The sequence below is a fragment of the Podarcis tiliguerta genome (assembly GCF_965153285.1).
Source record: "Podarcis tiliguerta genome assembly, chromosome: 6".
Taxonomy (NCBI): Eukaryota; Metazoa; Chordata; class Lepidosauria; order Squamata; family Lacertidae; genus Podarcis; species Podarcis tiliguerta.
Window position 1 is genome coordinate 14,646,007 of NC_139539.1, and position 25,130 is coordinate 14,671,136.

General features: G+C 48.2%; 1 protein-coding gene across 8 annotated transcripts in view; it reads left to right on the forward strand.

Annotated features, from left to right (window-relative positions):
- The first annotated feature begins 1,325 nt into the window (after window positions 1–1,325).
- CTCFL (CCCTC-binding factor like) overlaps window positions 1,326–25,130 on the forward strand; it is a 29,370-nt gene continuing 5,565 nt past the window's right edge. Inside the window, exons 1-8 of one of the 8 annotated variants that reach the window (XM_083446885.1) lie at window positions 1,326–1,544; window positions 5,756–6,224; window positions 7,411–7,663; window positions 9,930–10,097; window positions 11,426–11,559; window positions 13,141–13,261; window positions 14,216–14,365; window positions 21,619–21,779. In XM_083446885.1, the coding sequence (XP_083303011.1) occupies window positions 1,384–1,544; window positions 5,756–6,224; window positions 7,411–7,663; window positions 9,930–10,097; window positions 11,426–11,559; window positions 13,141–13,261; window positions 14,216–14,365; window positions 21,619–21,779 (1,617 nt within the window). In that variant the 5' untranslated portion in view covers window positions 1,326–1,383. Of the gene's footprint in view, window positions 1,545–1,576; window positions 2,272–2,291; window positions 2,533–5,755; window positions 6,225–7,410; window positions 7,664–9,929; window positions 10,098–11,425; window positions 11,560–13,140; window positions 13,262–14,215; window positions 14,366–21,618; window positions 21,780–25,130 lie in introns of those variants that run through there. The other 7 variants (XM_083446884.1, XM_083446890.1, XM_083446887.1 and 4 more) reach the window with 7 other exon arrangements.

Genomic DNA, 25,130 nt, shown 5'->3' on the forward strand with positions numbered 1-25,130 from the left:
AACTGAGTGCATGATGGGGACCAAACACCATACGGAAGAGGGGGGAGCGATGTTGAACTTGGGTCCTGTTTCTGGGCTTCCCGTAAGCATCTAGTTTGCCACTGCAAGAACAGGATACTGGGTTAGGAAAGATAAAGGACCTCTGGACAGTTAAGTCCAGTCAAAGGTGACTATGGGGTTGTGGCACTCATCTCGCTTTCAGGCTGAGGGAGCCGGCGTTTGTCCACAGACAGCTTTCCGGGTCATGTGGCCAGCAGGACTAAACCACTTCTGGTGCAACTGAACACCGTGACAGAAACCAGAGCGCACGGAAACACTGTTTACATTCCCATCGCAGTGGTACCTATTTATCTACTTGCACTGGCGTGCTTTCGAACTACTAGGTTGGCAGGAGCAGGGACTGAACAACAGGAGCTCACCCCGTTGCAGTGATTTGAACCAGAGCTGTAGCTAGGTGATCTTGCGCCCCCGGCAGAACCGTCTAGATTGTACCTCCTAACCACAGACAAATTAGCTCCTCTTTTCACCTCTTCCAGCCCCCCCCCCCCGCATTCAATTCACCCTCTATTAAAAACCTTTGCTTATGACAGAATATTTTAGCTAATTTTGTGGGGGGGCCGCCTGCGCCCCTGGGGGGAGGTCCACCTCACACACACACCCAGCTACAGCCCTGATTCGAACCGCCAACCTTCTGATTGGCAAGCCTAAGAGGCTCATTGGTTCAGACCACAGCGCCACCCGCATCCCTCAAGGATGCTGTACTAGATAGTCCTTTGGTCTGATCCTGCAGAGCTCTTCTTCTGTTCTTTTCACATGCGCCCTGAGGCTCCTTGCTTCTCTTATCTGCAAGCAGGGTATCATAAACAGATACGGCAACTAGGACTGGTGAGGCCACCAACCACTGAGAACAGGACCACTTACGTGCTGGATTGATCCACTCAGCATTTTGAGTTGCATTAGGCAACCTCCTAGAATACAGATCAATGCAACTATAAAAACCAGCAGCTAGTGAGTGACAAGGCTTGCAGAGGATTGGCTAGTTAAATTTTCTCTCTTATAAAACTCTTTCTCTCTCTCTCTGGGGATATCTTCCAACAGGCCATTTCAACACAAACCGGCAGAAGTGATTTCAAATGGAAACACTTAGAAAACAGAGGCGAAGGTCAAGAAAATTGTGACATGTTAGTTATTGCTGCCTCCAAAACACGGACTAATGGGGACGAATTTCACAAATAGGTAACAGGAAAGAGGCCAGGCAGCTCCTTGCTTGGGAATGCCACAGAAAGAGAGCAAGCGGAGCTTGCAAGAATGTTGCCGTGCAGAAGGCTCATTGTTCTAGCCAGGATTAACTCCCATCATCCCTGATCACACTGGCAGGGCCTGATGGGAGCAATATTTGGACTGCCTGCCCTTAAAAGGAGTAATGGTTTGCTTCTGCTACTCCTATCAGGCAGTCCGAAACATATGGAGATTGCCAGACTGATGGAGGCTGTTCCAGTTGCTCCCCGCCTCTCAGCCAGCATGCAAGCTGAGCGTTTTCTCAGGTTGTCTCTCGCGGTTCTGTGCACCCCGTGCAAAATGAGCATAGCTGTGGTGGTAGGCCCTTGATCCACTTGCAGAAGCCTTTTGCAGCGGCTGACGGGGAGGCTGCGGCTTCCAGCTGGTGTACTGTCCTTCCCAGCATTGCCCATTCTGGGATGGTGGCAGCCTAGCAACATCTGGGTTCCCGCATCCCTGAACCCACCCAGGCGTCCTTTAGAGGCGCAATCCCATTGATGCGGGATTTAAAGCGTGCACAGGGTTTTGTCCCCCCCCCCAGCAAACCCGTTTACACCGCATGCCACTTTACTCCTAGTTAACTGCGGCTGCAACCTTGCGCTCCAACCCTGCGCAAGCCCCACTGAGTTTAAACGGAACCTCCGTGCGCAAGTGAGGCTGCAGGCGGGCAACCGCGATCCTAGGCACAGGATAGTGCTTCTTTCGCATCAATGGCGAGCCACGTGCCTGGATCTGCAGAGGTGCAGCTGGACCTGTGCAAACTGCCCTCGGGTGTCTGGTCATGCCTTGCAGAGTTTGCTTGGCGCGCGCCTTGGCATCGCATCCCCGGGCTCGCTGGTTGTTGCAACGTTTGCTTGCGCCAGGCAGCCGGGAAAGACCAGCCAGATCCCCGCGGATTGCGCACACGGCCCGCCCTGCTGGATGAACGCGGGGGCGTCTGGCGCTTCTTGGGGGGTGAGGACGGGAGGGGAGGCCCCCTGCAGGCCCAAGGGGGTGAGATCCAGGGAGGGAATGAGGGGTGAGATGCCGGGTATGGGTGATAATTGCAGAGTGGGGCAGCGGTGAAAAAGAGACAAATGGAGAGTTGAAAGGAATTTGCGATTGCTAATAGCGATATGGGGGGGGGCGGATTTTCGAGGGAATCGGAGTGATCCCGTCATCCCAGATGAAGAATGGCACAGGAGCAGGTTAGAAAGATGCCGGGTGGGGCCCCGATCCTATGCATGCTTACTTGGAAGTAAGCTTACACCCTAAGTAAGCGTGGGGAAAGGATTGTGTGCTTGAACTTGGTGGAATTTACTTCCGAGTAAATCTGTATGGGGATCAAGCACTCAGGTTTCAATCCTGTGGGCACTTACCATGATGCCGTGCATCGGACTGAAACATATTGCAATCTCAAATGCGTGTTTACTCAAGAGTAAGTCCCACGGAATTCAATTGGGCTTGCTCCTGTTAGGTAAAGCATGCATAGGTTTGCAGCCTGGATCTTCCCGGTCTCAAGCCTTTTACTTTGGAGCATGTTCTACTGATTTCAATAGGGATGGTTTTGAGCAGCCTCACATTTTTAAAGATCCGGTGTAATCCATTGATCCAAGGCTGCTTTGTACAAAGGGCAAAGCGGATTGATGTGAAGTCAGGCGCAGATTGTGATTTGCAGTCTCAGTGTCCTAGTTTATGTGCACAGAGCAAAAAAGCATGCATGCATGTACAGTCAGCGCACATTATTATTTATTAAATTTGTATACCAATCTTCTTCAGTAGTTTGCAGGGCGGTTCGCAACAAAAAAAAACACGCAATCAAAACAAAAAATACACAATCAAAACAAAAACCACATAAGGCACACTGTAGTTAGTGGGTACAGTGGATTTTCTTATCATTTCTGCAGTAGGCCCAGAGAACATGTTGATGGGAGGCCTAAACTGGTTGAGTAAACAAATAAATAATTGAGTTAGCAGCACTCGCTTCCAAGAAAGGCCGAGTGTGGTTGTTGTGCTCATGTCCTCCTTTGCGGGCTTCCCACAAACCATTTTGTTTACCGCTCTGAGCTCTGGATTCTGGACTGGGTGGGCCACTGGCCAGATTTTCCAGGCTTGTCTTATGTTCTTAAAGGTGTCCAGGGGCTGAGAAGCAAAATTTCAGGATGGGATTGGGATTAGAAAGGTTTAGGGTTTGAGATAATAAGGGGAACTGCAAGTCAGGTAGAGGAATTACCGTGGGGGAGTGCTGTATTTGAGTTTAGAAAAAAAGAGAGAGCAAAATATGGGATGGCGCATATGCAAGATGAGCATTGAAGAGGTTGCTATCAGTAATAAATTCTTGGTGGGCAGTGTCATTAGAAGGATAGTCTGGGTTGGGGCGCCTCCAGCCGAAGAGAGAAATTACTAAAGTGAGATGTTTAGATTTGGATTACGAGACTACCTTCCAAAAATGCACACAAGCCTCCGTAGATTTTTGGTAGCGTTTTTAACGTACTGAAGGTTATATAAAATATAAACTAGAAGGAGGGAAGAAACATATCTCTTTCAACACACACACAATTCCTGTCTGTTCATTTGCGGGATATTTTTTTTTACTTATTTCAGGTAACTGAACAAACTCTGAAAGTGGAGCCTGAACCTTGTAGTTGAAGAAAAAGGGGCTTTGTGAGTTGGCAGAAGAGGTTCAGGGTTGTAGAACAATACAGATGATTTAGGGATAGTTTGGAACTGAATAAAAGGGTGCATTATCCCTGGCATTAGATTAGGCTTACTAGTTGGAATTTTCAGCTCTAATTTGGTATTAAAAGCATTTTGGGTGAATCCAACAGAAGGGAAATGGGTAGAGGACAGAAGGCAGAGGAAATTAGGGTGTGGGGCTTTTGAAAACACCTGCTTTTCTGTCTTGCTTTCAGACTGTATGTGCATGTACTAAATGATGCTATGGATTATGGGTCCAGTGTGAGTACAGGATATTTGGGCAAACCTTATCCTTTCCACAATTATGCATCTGTGTTTATTTGGGGAAGAGGGCTGTCAAATACCTGCATGTTGTTTACAGTCGATTGGATGGTGCCATGGCTGTGTTTTCCCACTGGATGCTAACAAAACAAAACAAAAGCTCCAGCAAAAATAAATAAATACCTTGCATGCATTAGAAGCAACAATTCCACAACAAACACCAGTCTGCAATTTCGGCTGTGTACACACTCCCATTTACTCTGCACCCTGTGTGTTCCCATGGCTGGTTTAGGAAGCGGTGTGGACCCATTAGCCACAATTTATATTCTGCATCCGTACCGTCATTTCTCTCCCCTGCCCCCAATAATTTTTATTAAGTTTTTCACAATTATAACAAATATAACATAGAAAAAAGAAAAGAAAACACACAAGAGAAGACACCTTAAAATAGAAAAAAAATTAAACATATCATTTGAAAAACCCAAATTATCTTACATTGTTAATTGACTTCCTCGAATCCCTCCCTTCTGAATTTCATTGTATCTGCTTATAACAGCTCTCAAAAATCATCCTTCAACTAAAATTATTTCCAACAATTACCTATCTTCTCTTTTCTTGATATTCTAAATCCAAATTACTTACAATTGAATCTTATTTTAATCCTCGGCCTGTTTGGCACTTTCAAGTGACTTCTAATTATTTATATTACAATATTTAGTTAAATAGTCCTTAAATTTCTTCCAGTCTTCTTGATATTCCTCTTCTTTCTGGTCGCGGATTCTTCCAGTCAGGTCGGCTAGCTCCAAAAAGTCCAACATCTTCATCTGCCATTCTTCCACCATTGGAATTTCTTGGGATTTCCAATTTTTAGCTAACAGCAGTCTTGCCACTATGGTGGCATACAAAAATAGTCTAACATCTTTTTTGGGCAATTCCATTCCTATTATTCCAAGTAGAAAGGCCTCTGGTTTCTTAATAAATGTGTTTTTCAACATTTTTTCATTATAAATCTTTTCCCAGAAGTCTTTCACCTTCCACCACATATGAAAAAAGGTACCATCTTTTTCTCTACATTTCCAACATATATTATCATTCATATGGCAGATCTTTGCCAATTTTACTGGGGTTAAGTACCATCTGTACATCATTTTCATGTTTTCTTTTAATACATTACATGCAGCAAACTTAACCCCTTTCATTCCTTTTGGAATGAGATCAACATTCAAGTTTTTAGGTTTTATTTTTGAAAGTAACAGATGCAGAAAGCACAGGGAAATGGCCTAAACATGAGGGAAGGGGGGTCCCTACTCAGCACCCCCCTTTTTAAAAAAGCAAAGTTCTGTTTTGGGGGAGGGTGAAAAATAGAGAGCTGGAGAGCCCCTTCCCCGACTTGCAAGCGACCTGCCAGCTGGTTCTGTTTAGCATTCCCACCAAACACCCCTTTTACCTCTGCGGTCGGTCACTGCGAAGGACTGATTGCTTTGGCCCTGTGACCTTCTGTGGCGCTTCTCTAACCTGGATAAACTTTGTTCCCTGGTAGCATCCATCTGCTGAGCCCAGCAATGGAGGACGCAGAACCCGCTCAGCAGTTCACTAAAATCAAAGGTTCCGAAAGGGTCTGGAAGATTGGCAGAGAAGAAGAGGGACAGCTGGAAGAGGGTTCAGATACGCAGCTACCCCTGTCTACAGGAGAGGGAGGGAAAAGCCTCGTTTTGCTGAAGACGGTACATTTGAAGGAAGGTGAGGATGATTTCGAGGGGGCTCCTCCTGCCCATCAGCACACCTTGACGCAACGAGAGGCAAGCATCCTGCATCCTTTTGAGGTGGTCCCACAGAGCGAAACTGCAGAAGAGGAAAGCCTGGTGATAAGTTTGCCGGAGGTTTTCTATGCAGTCCATGAAACGGAAGGGGTGCACACCCACGGCCTGAAAGAAGTGCAGGCGTTAAATCACGGAGGTGAAAGGTCAGCGGAGAAGACCCCGGATGCCCTTCGGGTTCATGTGCAGTCGGTAAGGCAGCTGTGGGAGAACCAGGATATAAATATGCTTCAGACCTTTTGGAAGCAAAGGGGATTGCACTGGCTTTCTGTCCAGGGTGGGTTGATTTTAATCAAGGAAATTGAAACCAACGGTAGTGCGAGAAGTGAGGTTACAGGGAACCAGGCAGAGAGCCTTCTTGGTAATGGCACCTGCCCTGTGGAATGCCCTCCCATCAGAGGAAATAAACAACTACGTGACTTTTAGAAGACATCTGAAGGCAGCCTTGTTTAGGGAAGTTTTTAATGTTTGATGCTTTATCGCTTATTATTATTATTAATATTCTTTTGGGAGCCGCCCAGAGTAGCTGAGGATACCCAGCCAGATGGGCAGGGTATAAATTTATTGTTATTATTATTATTATTATTATTAGGTGGGAGGGAGGTGATTTAAATACAGTTCCTCTTTAGTATTTCCTATAATTATTTCCTTTTAAAAATGGTGGTGCTGTGGGTTAAACCACAGAGCCTAGGACTTGCTGATCAGGAGGTCGGTAGTTCGAATCCCCACAACGGGGTGAGCTCCCGTTGTTTGGTCCCTGCTCCTGCCAACCTAGCAGTTCGAAAGCATGCCAGTGCAAGTAGATAAATAGGTACCACTCCAGCGGGAAGGTAAACGGTGTTTCCGTGCTCTGCTCTGGTTCGCCAGAAGCGGTTTAGTCATGCTGGCCACATGACCTGTACGCTGGCTCCCTTGTCCAGTAAAGCGAGATAAGCACCACAACCCCAGAGTTGGCCAAGACTGAACCTAATGGTCAGGGGTCCCTTTACCTTTAGGTACCCTTAGTCTCGCTACTGTGCTTTGCATCCAGCCTAGAACCCATTGGATCTCAATTTGGCCCCACTGTTGTCATATGCTGGTACAGCAGTCTGCCTGCCCGCTACCCTGGTCACAATGCCCAGCAGCTGCTGCAAGTGTAACAGAAGCTCCTCTGCTGCATTAAGCCCTGCCAGGCAGTGCTCAGTGTTAGGAGTCGTGACTTAAGAAGACTTCCAACGCTCTCGCAATTTTTTGCCTGGGATGGAATCATCAGTCTGCACACTACGATTGATCTTGGCCAGAAGGCCGAGAAGCGAATCACCCATCTGGAGCTGTGTGTTGTGTGCCTACGATTCGCCACATTTTGAGTTAACTCTCTTTCTCCTTTTTGTCTTAAAAGCAGAAGGATAGAAGTAAATATGCAATTGCAGCTGGTGGCAAGGACCAGCAGTTCTTTGTAGCGGAGGTAGACGGAATCGGCCATTTCCTTGCGATGGAGGAGGCAAAACCTCTGAGTGGCAGAATAAAAGGACTTGCCTCTCTGTGCCACAGCTCTGAAAACAAGGACCTGAACAAGGCGCCTGCATCAAAACAGTGTCCTGTTGTGACAAGCACCAATGCTGCCATGAAAGCCCACAGCAACAGGCAAGAAGGTAAGGAGTCGCCTGCACAACAGGGTATATTGCACTTCCTTTGTAAATACAGATTGTTGTAAGGGCTTCTGGTTCTTTGATGGTGCCTGCTGTTTGGATGACTGTGGTTAGGAAATTGGGGTAGGTAGACCCTTGTTCAGATCCAGTTGGACAGCTACTTGGGCAGCGGTTCTCAACCTGTGGGTCCCCAGATGTTGGACTACAACTCCCATCATCCCTAGCTAGCAAGGCCAGAGCTCAGGGATGATGGGAGTTGTAGTCCAACAACATCTGGGGACCCACAGGTTGAGAACCACTGTTTTATGGGATGTCGTTAGATTGCTGTTCTTTCTTATGCATAGTTACTCATTCGTGCATGGTACTTCGGCCCCTCCAAGTGTCCCTGTTTTCCAAGGACAGTCCCAGATTTACAGAAGCCGTCCCAGTTCCTGATTTGATCCCAGAATGTCCCGCTTTCCCTCAGGATGTCCCTATTTTCTTAGGAGAAATGTTGGAGGGCATGGAGTTATGCAAACCCTGAGCCAAGGAGATACAACCTTTAGCTGACTTCTGAAGGCAGCCCTGTACAGTGGTACCTCGGGTTACAGATGCTTCAGGTTACAGGCGCTTCAGGTTACAGACTCCGCTAACCCAGAAATAGTACCTCAGGTTAAGAACTTTGCTTCAGGATGAGAACAGAAATTGTGCGGCGGCAGCGGGAGGCCCTATTAGCTAAAGTGGTACCTCAGGTTAAGAACAGTTTCAGGTTAAGAACAGACCTCCAGAACAAATTAAGTTTTTAACCCAAGGGGGTGGCGCTGTGGGTTAAACCACAGAGCCTAGGACTTGCCGATCAGAAGGTCGGTGGTTCGAATCCCCGTGACAGGGTGAGCTCCCGTTGCTCGGTCCCTGCTCCTGCCAACCTAGCAATTCAAAAGCACGTCAAAGTGCAAGTAGATAAATAGGTACCGCTCCGGCGGGAAGGTAAGCGGTGTTTCCGTGCGCTGCTCTGGTTCGCCAGAAGCGGCTTAGTCATGCTGGCCACATGACCCAGAAGCTGTATGCCGGCTCCCTCGGCCAACAGAGTGAGATGAGCTCCGCAACCCCAGAGTCGGCCACGATTGGACCTAATGGTCAGGGTTCCCCTTTACCTTTACCTTACCACTGTATAGGGAAGCTTATTTTAATGTTTGATGTTTCATTAAGTTTTTATATATGTTGAAAGCTGTCCAGAGTGCCTGGTGTTAGTCAAGACAACAGGCCAGTGGGACTCCAACGGGGGGAGGGGGGGTTTCATATTAGCTGCAGAACCAGGGGGAGCACCTGTTTGAATGCTAGTCCCTGGTCAGTCACAGTGCCCTGACGGTGGGCTTCTCAGAGACATCTGGTTGTCCAAAGAGGAGCTTGAAGCTGAATAGACCTTTAGGCTGATCCAGCAGGGCTGTTCTCACGGGAAGGGGAATCCAGGATTCGCACTGAGGGGGAGGGTGGCCGTATTAAAAGTGCCTGCGTCTCGTTGCTGACCTGCTTTCTCAGTTCATAGAATCATAGAGTTAGAAGAGACCACAAGGGCCATCGAGTCCAACCCCCTGCCAAGCAGGAAACACCATCAGAGCACTCCTGACATATGGTTGTCAAGCCTCTGCTTAAAGACCTCCAAAGAAGGAGACTCCACCACACTCCTTGGCAGCAAATTCCACGGTCGAACAGCTTTTACTGTCAGGAAGTTCTTCCTAATGTTTAGGTGGAATCTTCTTTCTTGTAGTTTGGATCCATTGCTCCGTGTCCGCTTCTCTGGAGCAGCAGAAAACAACCTTTCTCCCTCCTCTATGTGACATCCTTTTATATGTTTGAGCATGGCTATCATATCACCCCTTAACCTCCTCTTCTCCAATATGTGCCCTCAGCCCACCGAGCGGTTTGTTGTTTCCATAGCGCTTGTTATTAAGGCAAAAAGAAGTTAATGGTGGAGGAAGGGGAAAGTTCACTACTTTTATCCTGTTTGGGCTTAACTTTTGTGGAGGAAACATCCTTGGTAAACTTGGAGCTAGTGAAAGATTGTTTGTGTGGGCATGAATCACTGGCGAAGAGGACAAATTTGCTCAGCTCATCCAGGCCACCAGGAAATATTTGCAGGCTGACTCACGGAAAGGCCGCCCCAGAAAGAGGCAACTGCCGTTGCGGGGCGAGTCGCGATGGGGGGGAAGATGGTTTTAACTTCTGCACCAGTGGTGCAGAGGATCTTGTCTGTGGCTTATTTGACCTGAAACCAGCTGCGTTCTCCTAGGGGATGTGCTGCACCGTTGCAGTTTGTGCGCGTTCGCCTGTTTCAGCGCGTCAGGCCTTCATCGCCACGTGAAACAGCACTCTGAGGAAAAGCCCCACCTATGCCACCTCTGCCTTAAGGCTTTCCGGACTGTCTCCCTCTTGCGCAACCACGTGAACACGCACACAGGTACGGACTGGCACACGTGGCTTCCGGCAAATTGGGAGCCAAAGTGGGAGACAACATAGATCTTTCAGGACTGGTGTGATGTGGTCGTGGGCGGACGCTCCTGGTCACCAGCCTAGCGGTCGCATTCAGAATTAGTTGCAGTTTCCGAGCCGCCTTCAAAGTGGGGCAAAGGGGTGGAAGGAACAAGAAACCCCGACAATAACAAACTGGCATTACAAGCTACAAGAATTTGCTGAAATGGCACAGTTAACAAATACCCTGAGAGGCAATTCAAAACAAAAAATTATGGAAAAGTGGGATGGATATAAAACATATGTTCAAAAATACAGTAAAGGTTCGCTATCTATGCTAGCATTTGATTGACGTTGGAATGAGACTGAGTTGAGAAATAAGACTAAGAGCACATATTGATATAGGAATGTATTAGATAATACGTAAAGAAATATATAATAATAAGAATACATTCATTTGTAAAAAAGGAATATACAACGGGAAAGACAGGAAGTCTAGTGTGTGGGTATGTATATGATCTGGGGGGGATTTGTTTTTGTTTTTTCTCGGTTTTTTGTTTTGTTTCATTTTCTTTCCAGGTATATAAAATTTGTATATAATTTATGTACAGTGGTGCCCCGCAAGACGAATGACTCGCAAGACGGAAAACCCGCAAGACGAAAAGGTTTTCCGTTTTCAGAGGTGCTTCGCAGGACGAATTTCTCTATGGGCTTGCTTCGCAAGACGAAAATGTCTTGCAATTCTTGAGGTTTTTTTCCGCTCCCCAACCCCTTTTTCTAAAGCGCTAAGCTGCTAATAGCCTTTTAGCAGCTAATCCGCTAATCCCTTAAGCCTTTAATAGCCGTTAATAGCCCTTAAACTGCTAATAGCGCTAATCCGCTAATGGGCTTGCTTTGCAAGACGAATAAACCGCTAGACGAAGAGACTCGCGGAACGGATTCTTTTCGTCTTGCGAGGCACCACTGTATACGTGTTGGAAATTATATTATAGTAAGTCCTGTAATATAATATGACAACGTTTACCGATGTAATATAAGAATGTTAACATATAAATAAAATGCAAATTAAAAAAAAAAAAAGGTTACCCCACATAGAGTGCATTGCAGTAGTCCAGGGGAGTTCAGCATCGTGCTCTTGTGGGGGTCAAACAGATGCTCATTATGGGAAACCAGTGAGCAGAACATGAGAGCAAGAGAGTTCTCCCCTCTTGCAGTTCCCAGCGACCCACCGCTGCCTTCAGCTGCGAGGGCAGAGGGTAGCCACCCTGGCTAGCAGCCCCCGACAGCCCCCTCCTCACGTCTGGTTTCTCCCAACAGGGACTAAGCCGTACAAGTGCAGCGAATGCGACATGGCCTTCGTGACCAGCGGCGAGCTTTCGCGGCACAGGCGGTACAAGCACACCCTCGAGAAGCCCTTCAAGTGCTCGTTCTGCAACTATTGTAGTGTGGAGGTAAGTGCGGCCCTTGCAGGAGAACCGCTTCGAGTGCCGTACTTGGTAAAGAGGACAGGCTTCTCTTTTGCTTTTCAGAGGACGCTTTCCGAGAGAGGCACCTGCCACTTGCAATGTGCGCGCTCACTTTTATTCCTTCGCCTGCGACGTTCACTATTCGTTTGCAGCATTTACGTGGCTAAAGCTTTGCGGGTGGCTTATGTGCGGCGGGCTGGTGGGAACAGCCAACAAGACAATGCAAAATAAGACAGCAATAGGAACAGAGGGTGCTGATTCATAGGGAGCCAGGTCGTTGGTTCATCTATGCCTGTACAGTCGTACCTCAGCTCTCAAACGCCTTGGGAGTCGAACGTTCCGGCTCCCGAACGATCGAAAACCGGAAGTGAATGTTCCGGTTTTCGAACGTTCTTTTGGAAGCTGAACATCCGACGGGGCTTCCATGGCTTCCGATTGGCTGTAGGAGCTTCCTGCAGCCAATCAGAAGCCGCACTTTGGAACTCAAACGTTCCAGAACGGTTTCTGTTTGACTTCCGAGGTACGACTGTACCGAAAAATGTCATGGATTTTCCTTCCCCTTGGCCCCAGCCAGCATAGGCAGCTATCAGGGACGATGGCAGGTCCAGCAAGATTTGAAAGGCCCCAGATTCCCCAGAACTACCTGGAGAAATATAGTGGTACCTCAGGTTACATACGCTTCAGGTTACATACGCTTCAGGTTACACACTCCGCTAACCCAGAAATAGTACCTTGGGTTAAGAACTTTGCTTCAGGATGAGAACAGAAATTGTGCTCTGGCGGCGCGGCAGCAGCAGGAGGCCCCATTAGCTAAAGTGGTACCTCAGGTTAAGAACAGTTTCAGGTTAAGAACGGACCTCCAGAATGAATTAACCTGAGGTACCACTGTAACTTGGGACGCGGGTGGCGCTGTGGGTTAAAGCCTCAGTGCCTAGGGCTTGCCGATCGAAAGGTCGGCGGTTCGAATCCCCGCGGCGGGGTGCGCTCCCGTTGCTCGGTCCCAGCGCCTGCCAACCTAGCAGTTCGAAAGCACTCCCGGGTGCAAGTAGGTAAATAGGGACCACTTACCAGCGGGAAGGTAAACGGCGTTTCCGTGTGCGGCTCTGGCTCGCCAGAGCAGCGATGTCACACTGGCCACGTGACCCGGAAGTGTCTTCGGACAGCGCTGGCCCCCGGCCTCTTTGAGTGAGATGGGCGCACAACCCTAGAGTCTGTCAAGACTGGCCCGTACGGGCAGGGGTACCTTTACCTTTACCACTGTAACTTAATCTGTTTCATTTGGCAATAACATGCAGTCTTAAAAACAGATACAAAACCAGCCAGGTTGTCATTCTGTAATATGAAGTGGTGAGTTCCACCAGTTTACTCTCAGCTCAGGGGAAAACTAAATCTAATATTTTTTCAAGAAAAAGTTTGGAATTTCCAACCATTTGTCACGATGGCAATCACTGACATTTATAACACTTGTAGTAGCGAACTTAATTTTTTTTTTTTTAGTGATGAGTTATTCTGGCAGGGTGCCTGGCACTATCATGCTTTTTAATTTCTTCCCGTCGGTAACCACAGGCCAGCAAGTTGAAGCGCCACATTCGCTCGCATACAGGAGAGCGCCCGTACAACTGCACCCTTTGCACCTATGCTAGCAGGGACACTTACAAGCTGAAGAGGCATATGGTCACTCACTCTGGTAAGAATTAGGAATGCGGCAGTTGTCATGGAAATATTTCACTGAAGGAGGGGAGCGATGCCTCCCTCTATGAGCTTAGAGTCTTAGACAGTGCCGGGCCGTAGAAGGAGGAAAGGGCAAGAAACTCCCTGGGAACAGTTGGAGGGGAGGTATACAGAACTGTCTTCGTTCCCGCTCATAGCAAACTCAGGTGCTCAGTGCCAACAGGATAGAAGTCAACTCAGGGCCAATGAAAAACAAGAGGGAGGTATTGGCATAGCTGGTGGAACACCAAGACCCTACCAACGTGTCCTTTTTATATCCTAGATTAGTGTTGGCTCGAAATCACACTCTCCAACTGCAGGTATGAGTTAGCTAGGTGACATCCATGATCTGCACAGAAACAGTTGTTTTCTCTTCAACATTAAGTTGAGGAAGGGTTCTGTGTGACCTAGAAACTTGCATCCTGAATCTAAAACTCTCGTTGGGTAAATTAAAATCAATGGGTGGCATTCAGCTAAGTTTTACTTACCGGTACTTAATTAATTAACGAAACTTACATACCACTTATTATGTTGGATAGTTTGGTTGGTAGAGCACGAGACTCTTAATCACAGAGTCATGGGTTTGATGTTGGGCAAAAGACTCCTGCATTGCAGGGAGTTAGACTAGATGGCCCTCGTGGCCCCTTCCTCCTCTGTGATTCTGTGACGTGTTGCGAGTTTTATGTGGCACATGTTCCCGTTCCGTGCGATTACCATGGGATGAATCAAGCAGACAAACCAGAATTCTTGAAATCTAAATGAAATTAATACATGTTAAAGATGCTATAGAGGAGAAATACACACCTGACATTTACAACAGCAGTAAAATCAGGAGTAAAACAAAAAAGAAGTCTGTGTGTAAAACATCACTGCATTTTTCAGCTGTGACATTTTGCTTGCTAATTCACATCTTCCATCTTTTTCCTCCCAGGTGAAAAACCCTTTGAGTGTCAGATTTGCAAGGCCAGGTTCACTCAGGCTGGAACTCTGAAGTTCCACATGTTGCACAAACACGAGGAAAATGTGCCAAAATACCAGTGTCCACACTGTAACACGTCTGTGGCCAGAAAGGGTGATTTAAGTAAGTCTCATTACCTCTTTCTTTCTTTCTTTTTAAGCATTCTTTGAAATCGACGGAGAATTAGGCTTGGCATCATTTTAACTTAAGAAACTGCTAACCCAGATATAGTGGGACGCGGGGTGGCGCTGTGGGTAAAACCTCAGCGCCTAGGACTTGCCGATCGCATGGTCGGCGGTTCGAATCCCCGCGGCGGGGTGTGCTCCCGTCGTTCGGTCCCAGCGCCTGCCAACCTAGCAGTTCGAAAGCACCCTTGGGTGCAAGTAGATAAATAGGGACCGCTTACCAGCGGGAAGGTAAACGGCGTTCCGTGTGCTGCACTGGCTCGCCAGATGCAGCTTGTCACGCTGGCCACGTGACCCGGAAGTGTCTGCGGACAGCGCTGGCTCCCGGCCTATAGAGTGAGATGAGCGCACAACCCTAGAGTCTGGCAAGACTGGCCCATACGGGCAGGGGTACCTTTACCTTTACCTTACCCCAGATATATTGTTAATCCGGCTCATTGGTTCCAAATGAATACCTAGCTTGAAATCTTTGCAGCAGGCAAACCATGATTTCTCAAATGAGAGCCGCAAGAAGGCTTTTTGAAGAGGCCAGCAAGCATTATTCCTATGCATGTACAAATCAGTTGAGTCCAAGATGCTTATGAAATTCTCCCGTCAAAATTACTCTTATTTTTTGTTTGTTTGTTTCCAGCCCTGGGGTTGAAAATACTCACTGAAGAGCAGGTTCACTGAAGAGCAGGATATAAACAAATAAATTGCTTTGCAGAAATGTGTTTGCTAGGCACAATTGCATAAACAAATTGTATATTGGGGGGGGGGGGGATTGCACCAAAAAGCTGGTGAACTTTCAGGAGAACTTCTTACTTTCTTTCCCAAATGCAAACAGATGTAATCCAGTCTACTCATCGGTAGATCAACTGCTTTGCAGTTCAATATCAGGCAGCTGCAGGTATCACTAATATAGAAGTCTGTCTGAAATCCCAGAGAGCCATTGATGGCAAGTGTAGACCAAACTGTTCTGACCCAGCCTTGTTACGCAAGTGGCGTGCCTCCAAGCGGGAGCAGGATTCCAGGGTGTCCCCAGGATTTTGGTTCCATTGGGAAATCAAGGCACAGCGGAGACTAGTGTCTTTTAAGAAATAGGGTTTATTGCACACATGCGGCCTAGGACGCATGTTCCTACGGGACTGCCTCTCCTGGTATGCCCTGCAGAGAACCTTAAGGTCCACACATAACAACACTTTGGTGGTCCTGAGCCTCAAGGAGGTTAGATTGGTTTCAACTAGGAGCAGGGCCTTTTCAGCCCTGGCCCCAACGTGGTGGAACGCTCTGTCACAAGAGACTAGAACCCTGCGGGACTTGACATCTTTCCGCAGGGCCTGCAAGACGGAGCTGTTCCGCCTGGCCTTTGGTTTGGACTCGGTCCGACCCTTATGTTTCCCTCCCCTTATGGTCTTGATTTATCAGCTATTTTAAAATGAGGATGCATTTTAAATTACCGTATTTTTCGCCCTATAGGACGCACTTTTCCCCCTCCAAAAATGAAGGAGAAATGTGTGTGCGTCCTATGGGGCGAATGCAGGCTTTTGCTGAAGCTTGGAGAGCGAGAAGCGTTGGTGCGCACCGACCCCTCTCGCTCTCCAGGCTTCAGGAAGCTATCTGCAAGCCTTGCGCGCCCGGCGGGAGTTCCCGCGGGCTCGCAAGGCTTGCGGGCGGCAGCCTGCAGCCCGAAGCACAGGGCGCCCTCCGGAGGACGCCCCGTGCTTCGCGCAGGTGTCCGCAAGCCTTGCACGCCCTGCGGGAGTTGCCGCCGGGCTCGTAAGGCTTGCGGATAGCAGCCTGTTCTGGGGTCGGGGGAAGCTTGGGCTTCCCCCGCCCCAGCCCCGCGGCTGGGGGGGGGGAAATAATTTTTTTTTATTCATTTCCCCCCCAAAAAATGAGGTGCATCCTATGGGCCGGTGCGCCCTATAGGGCGAAAAATACGGTACATTTTAACCTGTATTTTAAATTGGGTTCCCCCCCTCCCTCTCTTTTCCCCCTATTATGTTTTTACTTTTATTTTATTGGTGTTAGCCGCCCTGAGCCTGGCTCTGGCCGGGGTAGGCGAGGTATAAATAAAAAATATTATTATTATTATTATTATTGCACCTGGGTCTACTTTGGAGAGAGTTCAGGGCGTGATCTCAAGAGGGGCTTGTTTGCCACAGTGGTGCAACATTGGAGTCCATCCTACATTCTGTCTCCGTGTCCCAGCCTGCCAAGGTGGTTCCACCTGGGGGTCCCTGGCTCTACCTTCCTCCTTCCCAAGGATGCTTGCTGCAAGCCACCCCTCCCCACCTGTCTCCTCTCCCCTCTGTTTTTCAAAGAGGGCACATTTTCTCTGTGTGACCTCACTCTCCCAGCTGCCTTTCCTTCTGTTGACTAACAGGCAGCAGCCCCTGCCTGGTAAATTGTTCTTTAATGGCCCGGGTACTTAGTTCTCCTCCTGTTCTTAATGGCCTTGCTATCACTGATCTCCCAAACAGGAGAATTGGTCCAGCCTCTGTTTTAAATCTGAGGTCTGGCATCTTCCCTTCAATACAGTCATACCTCGGGTTACAGACGCTTCAGGTTGCGCGTTTTCGGGTTACGGATGCGCCAAAACCCAGAAGTACCGGAATGGGTTTCTTCTGGGTTTCGGCACATGCACAGAAGCGCTAAATCACACTTTGTGCATGAGCACCAAATCGTGACCCATGCAGACAGGGTGCTGCGGGTTGCAAACGTGCCTCCCGCACGGATCACAACCCCAGCGTCCGCTGTACTCCGAATATTATCTGAATTCTACCATTTATTAATTTCTGGCATACTCCAGCAGTTGTGGGTGCCTTTGCATCCCCAAACTCTGCTGCCTGCCCCTAGCTTTTCCAATTATTCCAAGGGAGGTTTTTATGCAGGAGGAATACAAGGCAAGACTCGGCAACTTTTCCCAATTTCTGTTCGTAGCAAAGAGAACTGGCACCACCTTGTGGCGCTTCTGAATTGCAGGAACATTTGTGGCTGTGTGCTAATCCCCAGGCAATGAAAGCGTGTCTTTGGTGTGGGTCCTGGGCAATGTTGCTAGTCTGACAAAGGGTGGGTGGGATGGGGACCCATAAAGCTAAGTTGAGGTTTCCTTCCTTGAAATTCATCAAAAGTGGAGGAACAGCTGAAGACAGTTCTTTTTCTTAATGCTAGGCCAGCCTAGCATCATGGGGTAGAAAACCTGTGTGTGTGTTTATCTTCTGTGAATAATTTACAGTCTGACTGGGGTTGGTGAGTGTCTCATGAACCCACTTAAACCTTGGTTTTGAGTGTATGTTTTTCCTCGTGGAATTGTAAGACACTAGGAATAGAAAGGGACGTGGGTGGCGTTGTGGGTTAAACCACAGAGCCTAGGACTTGCCGATCGGAAGGTCGGCTTTTCGAATCCCAGCGACGGGGTGAGCTCCCGTTGCTCGGTCCCTGCTCCTGCCAACCTAGCAGTTTGAAAGCACATCAAAGTGCAAGTAGATAAATAGGTACCACTCTGGCGGGAAGGTAAACAGTGTTTCCATGCGCTGCTCTGGTTCGCCAGAAGCGGCTTAGTCATGCTGGCCACATGACCCGGAAGCTGTACGCTGGCTCCCTTGGCCAATAAAGCGACATGAGCACCGCAACCCCAGAGTCGGCCACGACTGGAACTAATGGTCAGGGGTCCCTTTACATTTACCTTTATTGTGGGCATTGGATCACAAGATTATTAGTCTTAGATCTCAACTCTTGACTTGCACCCGGTTTTGGAATAGCATAACAGACATGTGCACAGGAAGGAAGGAAGAATCACCCCCTGGGTAACTGGGGGTTGATCTGCGTTCCGCAATTGTCGGTGCAAGAAATGGAAGGTGACGCTATAAGGCATTGGGCAGAATTAAAATAATATAGGAGAGGTGAGGCCTGAAACAAAGATCCGAACCGCATGGCACATTTAAAGCAGTATCATACCACTGACAAGAATTCTGGGAGCTGTAGTTTGTTAAGGATGCTTGGAGAGCAGAGATCGCTGTTAGTAGATGTAATTATTCTATTGAAAAACATAATCAAGACATGCCTTTTTAATTTGTAGAAAGGTCTGAATAGCTCAGCTGCAGATCATAGAAACATTGGCTTCCCAACTTCTGTATTTTCCTGGAAGTTTTTTTTTTTTTTTTTGGTGGAGGTAATTTTTTTAATTCCTATTTTTGCATCGCATAGCACAAGTCCAGGGAGAGTTGAAAGAGGACGTGGAATGGCAATGAAAGTCAATTCAGGGAATGCTTCCTTTGAAGTTGTGGAGAGTTTCTTCTGTGGGCTTTTATTGTCGCATGGGTCTGGCCCAGAGCGTCCATTAACATCTGAACTCTTATATCTGCATAGCAAACGCTAATTGATTATACGAGCCTTGGAAGCCCTGGCTGCTTTTAAATTTCATTAAGCCAGTGTAGCAGAATTATTGTTTTTGAATCCAAGAGAATCATACCACACATCACAGCAAAGGGATCTTATTGCAACGGCCGAGTTTGCTTTGGGGCTGGGGTGGAAGTCAAAGCAAGACCCTTTTCCATTTGAAGGTGAAAAAAGCCCCTCACATTGCAGGGATTTTAATTATTTCTTTTGTCATAATCTGGTAACTAAGAGCTTTTCAAGTACATTATAGAATAGAATCATAGAATCATAGAGTTGGAAGAGACCACAAGGGCCATCGAGTCCAGCCCCCTGCCAAGCAGGAAACACTGTCAGAGCACTCCTGACATATGGTTGTCAAGCCTCTGCTTAAAGACCTCCAAAGAAGGAGACTCCACCACACTCCTTGGCAGCAAATTCCACTGTCGAACAGCTCTTACTGTCAGGAAGTTCTTCCTAATGTTTAGGTGGAATCTTCTTTCTTGTAGTTTGGATCCATTGCTCCGTGTCCGCTTCTCTGGAGCAGCAGAAAACAACCTTTCTCCCTCCTCTCTGTGACATCCTTTTATATATTTGAACATGGCTATCATATCCCCCCTTAACCTCCTCTTCTCCAGGCTAAACATGCCCAGCTCCCTTAGCCGTTCCTCATAAGGCATCGTTTCCAGGCCTTTGACCATTTTGGTTGCCCTCCTCTGGACACGTTCCAGTTTGTCAGTGTCCTTCTTGAACTGTGGTGCCCAGAACTGGACACAGTACTCCAGGTGAGGTCTGACCAGAGCAGAATACAGTGGCACTATTACCTCCCTTGATCTAGATGCTATACTCCTATTGATGCAGCCCAGAATTGCATTGGCTTTTTTAGCTGCCGCGTCACACTGTTGGCTTATGTCAAGTTTGTGGTCAACCAAGACTCCTAGATCCTTTTCACATGTACTGCTCTCAAGCCAGGTGTCGCCCATCTTGTATTTGTGCCTCTCATTTTTTTTTGCCCAAGTGCAATACTTTACATTTCTCCCTGTTAAAGTTCATCTTGTTTGTTTTGGCCCAGTTCTCTAATCTGTCAAGGTCGTTTTGAAGTGTGATCCTGTCCTCTGGGGTGTTAGCCACCCCTCCCAGTTTGGAATTGCCGCTATAGAATTAAAATGTTATAAGACTGTACAATTGGGTACCATTAAGGATACACTGGACCGCCCTTTGCTCAACCCAAAATGGCTGGAGCTTTTGCGATTGCTTGGTTTGAGCGCTTGCAAAAGACATTTCAGAGCTCTCCACTGCCTCTGCTGTTGGTGCCTACCCTCCAAAGGCCCAGGGCAAGGAGAGGCAATGGTGGAATGGCAGAAGGATGCTGTACTGGGGGCGCCTGCCCCCTTCCGCTGTCCCAGGTAGCTATTCTGCGCTCTTGGGAGCAGGGTAAGGAAGAAGCGGTTCTCAGCATCATCAAGACCCCAGCCCTGCTTAGTATGAAGCTGAGCAAAGCTTGGCCTTCCTAGTTCCTGCTTGCAAGCATCTGATCACAGGCTCTCCCTTTTTAAAAAGCTCTGTGAATGTTTGCAACACCCCTGGTAGTTATTTGTCATAGCTGCGGCTTGATACGCTGAGATGCGAGCTAAAAGAATATTGCATGGCATATAGACCACTGTTCCTGTTGTGGTCTGTTGTGCCAGCGTAAAGGTAAAGGGACCCCTTTACTGGACCATTAGGTCCAGTCGTGGCCGACTCTGGGGTTGCGGCACTCATCTCGCCAGCATAGCAGGGTAAAAATAGCTCTATCGGTCAGCAACCTTTTTCAGCCGTGGGCCAGTCCACCGTCCCTCAGACCATGTGGTGGGCCGGACTATATGGGGGGGGGGTGAACAAATTCCTATGCCCCACAAATAACCCAGAGATGCATTTTAAATAAAAGGGCACATTCTACTCATGTAAAAACACGCTGATTTCCGGACCGTCCATGGGCCAGATTGAGAAGGCGATTGGGCCACATCTGGACCACGGGCCTTAGGTTGCCTACCCCTGCTATGGGGAAACTTTTAGGGGTAGAGAATGAGTGACGACCTACTAAGGAGGTAAGACCTCTTTCACACGCTGCATTTTTATGTGCAAACCTTTAAAAAGCTAGAGTGGAACTAACAAGTACGCCATGCAGATTCTCTCGCTGTGGAGGTATGATTTGCTGCAAGTCTCTGTTGAGTTGTACACTCAGCGGTAAATCTGGATTTGCCACCGTGAGAATTGTGATCTCGTGGCTTCTGCGTCTGTCTCTATCTGAGGCTGGATTTTTAAAGCCCATAGTTCTTCAGCTGTGCTGGATCAATGCATCTGCTCAAGGAGACTCTGGGTATGTAAACTCTCTGGGAAAATACCATACTTTTCTGTGTAGGTTTTTCCCTTTAAAAATGATGCTGAAAAGTGGGGGCCGTAGTGCATAGGGTGGACGTTTGATTGGTTGCTGCCGCGGCTGTCAGTGGCTATTGGGCGTGTCATTGGTTGCTGCGTCAATGGGCGTTGTTGATTGGCTGACGCTGTGGCAATATGGTGGCGGGTGATTTGCAGCTTCTGCCGGCGAGGGGACAGATTAGAGGTGGATTTTGCAATGCAGGTGAGCGGATTTCGGCAATCCTCCCCCAAAAAAGCTCAAGAACTCTGTGTCATCTCCCCCCGTTTTCTAATATTTGAGTCCCCCATGAGTCTTATACATGGGGGCGTCTAATACACGGAAAACTACGGTAATCGGTATAAATACTTTTCAAAAAAGAAGAAGCTCCCCTCCATCTTTCGAAAGGATCGTTGAGGTGATGCTGTTCTCCTTAGGAATCCACTTGCGAAACCTCCATTCCTATATCGAAGTGCCGCTGAAGTGCAGCTACTGTGAAAATGTCTTCCACGAGCGCTACGCTTTCAGACAGCATAAGAAGACCCACACAAATGAGAAGAGATTCAGATGTGACGAGTGCAGTTACGCATGCAAGCAGGTATTTAAGACAGTCGGGGTCTGAATGTGGGTTTGATGGGATTAGTTTGCTGTGGGAGATGTGTTTCCTTTGATTGCCATGCAAATATTTGTCGCCACAGTCTGTCACTAAAGTCCTATACATTAAAAAAAAAAATAAAATCAAGATTTTCTGGTACAAGAAGCAAGGGGTATTTATACTAAGCATTGCAGTTCTTGATGTGCTTCTAAGCAGAGATGCTCGCCGTCAACATGATCAGAGGAGAAATTCTGTATCTGAAGCCGCTTCTGTCTGCCACATGCCAGAAATAATACTTGAACCGCGAGAATGAAAACGGACAAAATTATATGGCATGTGATCAAGTGGTAATTAATTGATTCCTGCTTTTAAAGGAGCTGGAAATATGTTAAAAGCTGGTTTGCTTCAGAAGGAGCTGTAACGTAGTGGTAGGACAAAAGATTTGCCATATGCAAATTTTTATAATTGCTTTGGGGTAAGGCTGTGAGCCTCTAAACCACTGAGCCTCTTTGGCTTTCCGATCAGAAGGTCGGTGGTTCGAATCCATGCGATGGGGTGAGCTCCCACTGCTCAGTCCCTGCTGCTGCCAACCTAGCAGTTCGAAAGCACGTCAAAGTGCAAGTAGATAAATAGGTACCGCTCCGGCGGGAAGCTGCTTTGGTTTGCCAGAAGTGGCTTAGTCATGCTGGCCACACGGCCCGGTAGCTGTACGCCAGCTCCCTCGGCCAGTAAAGCGAGATGAGCACCGCAACCCCAGAGTCGATCACGACTGGACCTAACGGACAGGGCTCGCTTTACCTTTAACTTAAGGCTGTGAAAGCGCTAGAGCACCCAGTCACTGAGATCCAGCTCTGAGGGCCTTCTGGAGGTTCCCTCACTGCGAGAAGTGAGGTTACAGGGAACCAGGCAGAGGGCCTTCTCGGTGGTGGCATCCGCCCTGTGGAACGCCCTCCCATCAGCATTGGATACAACCCCTTACACTGAAGGGAAAGCAGTGAGTAGCCTCACAAACACATTCTGGATTGAATCTCTGCGGTTGCTTTGTTTTCAAAATAAAAATGTCCCATTTAAGCAAGTTTCCCCTCCCCCCATATGTGTTATTTGGCTCTCGGACATTAGCCCCCATTATGTTCTCTGATCGTATCTCCACCAACCTAAATAAATACCAATAAATAAATGAAAAGCAGGGTACATACTTTTCTCATTTCCTAGCTTACGCATATGTAGAAATGAACGAATTATGCATGCTTCATCCTCTTTGCCCGACTTTGGGAGAGAGTTTGGAATTAAAATGCATAAATTCAGTAGAGCCAGCTCTCCATGGTGCATTTATTTGTTTGTCTTGTTGCATTACTAATTTCAACACAACTGGGGTTTTTTTTTTACTTCTGTTTGAACTGGTCCTGGCATTCTCAAATAATGAGATTAGTGTACACGTGTGTGTTTTCAAAGGATTAATTTATTTTTGAAACAAACTTGGAACTAAAGCAAGAGTTTTCCAGTCGTGCTCTTTCTACTCTCGAGTAGTAGAAAACGGGCATTAAAATAGGGCCAAGTTACAGATGCCAGCAGTTTTTCATCCCTCCTACTTCCCCAACGTTGTATCCTTGCTCCTAAAGACACTTCCTTGGATCAGGGCCACAGAACACCTGCTTTGCATGCAGAAGGTCCCAGGTTCAAACTCTAGCATCTCCAGGCAGGGCTGGGCTGGGAAAAGTGCCCTGCCTGGAATCCTGGAGTGCTGCTGCCAGTCAGTGTAGACAGTACTAAGCTAGATGGACCAATGGCCTGAATCTCCATAAGGCAGCTTCCTTGGTACTTAACATTGCACCTCAGCCACTTCCTGTCTTTTGGCATAGGCAGAGGCTCTTCGGCTTTCTCCTCCCCACGGAAAACAGCGACGGAAGCTAAATTCGCTTCTGGTCCTCACCTTATGCACTTCAGCTGCTCCGTCTTACATATACAGTCATACCTTGGGTTACAGATGCTTCAGGTTGCGCATTTTCGGGTTGCGCACCACGCCAAAGCCAGATGTACCGGAACGGGTTACTTCCGGGTTCACGCATGCACAGAAGCACTAAATCGTGCTTTGCACATGCACAGAAGCGCCGGATTGTGACCCGCGCATGCGCAGACGGGGTTCTACGGGTTGCGAACATGCCTCCCACACGGATCACATTTGCAACCCGAGCTTCCACTGTACATGAAACAGGACACGGGCAAATGACAGCAAGTACCAAAGGATGCAAGGGACGTGGGTGGCGCTGTGGGTAAAAGCCTCAGCTCCTAGGACTTGCCGATCGAAAGGTCAGCGGTTCGAATCCCCGCGGCGGGGTGCGCTCCCGTCGCTCGGTCCCAGCGCCTGCCAACCTAGCAGTTCGAAAGCACCCCCGGGTGCAAGTAGATAAATAGGGACTGCTTACCAGCGGGAAGGTAAACGGTGTTCCGTGTGCTGCGCTGGCTCGCCACGTGACCCGGAAGTGTCTGCGGACAGCGCTGGCTCCCGGCCTATAGAGTGAGATGAGCGCACAACCCTAGAGTCTGGCAAGACTGGCCCGTACGGGCAGGGGTACCTTTACCTTTACCAAAGGATGCAACAGGACACCTTACCCATGCTGTTTGCATAGGAGTTGGAAGGGGTAAAGTCCCCTTTGCCTTTATCCGGGTCCATGCAGGAAGTAAGGGAGAAAGCCAGGCTTGCTAGTCCTTCAAAATGTGGTCCTTGTTGGCAGCTAGTTGCTCATTTGGGCTTTTCAGATTATTTTTCAGCAAATGCCCTATCTATCAGTTTTCCAAGTTTCTCAGAAGGGCCCATCACCAACTTGACCTCCCTGCTGGGCCCCCAGACTCCTCTTTTAGGCTGGCAGCTCCCACCCTCCATCTGTACCTGCCCAGAATGCATTGCCCCAGCATATAGGTCTATAACATCTGTAAAACCCAGCCTAGAGATCTATAGGCTGGGGGCATTGGGTGCTGGTTAAATGTAAGGTGGCGGCTGGTCACTGCAGATGGGAGCTGAGCTTGGCTCCCATTCAAAAGCGAAACCACCGCCTGCCCACCTCCAAGGGAGGCTGATGGGTGCTGCTGCTGTTGCCCCTGAAGTAGAGGGGTGGGGCAGCCTGCACAGTCGTGTCCACATGGTGGGGGAATGTGCCATCAGATGCACCGTGGCAAGGACCTCCCGAAGTGTGGCTCCAGTTCAGTTCCCCATTCAGTCCTCCTGCCGAAAATGAGTGACCTTCATGGGGTGGGGTCAGCAGACACACATGGGTTGGAGCAGATAGGGTCAGTGGCGTTCAGGGAATGCATGCAGGAAGCCCTCGTGAGACTGGAGAGATTGCTCAACTCTGTAAC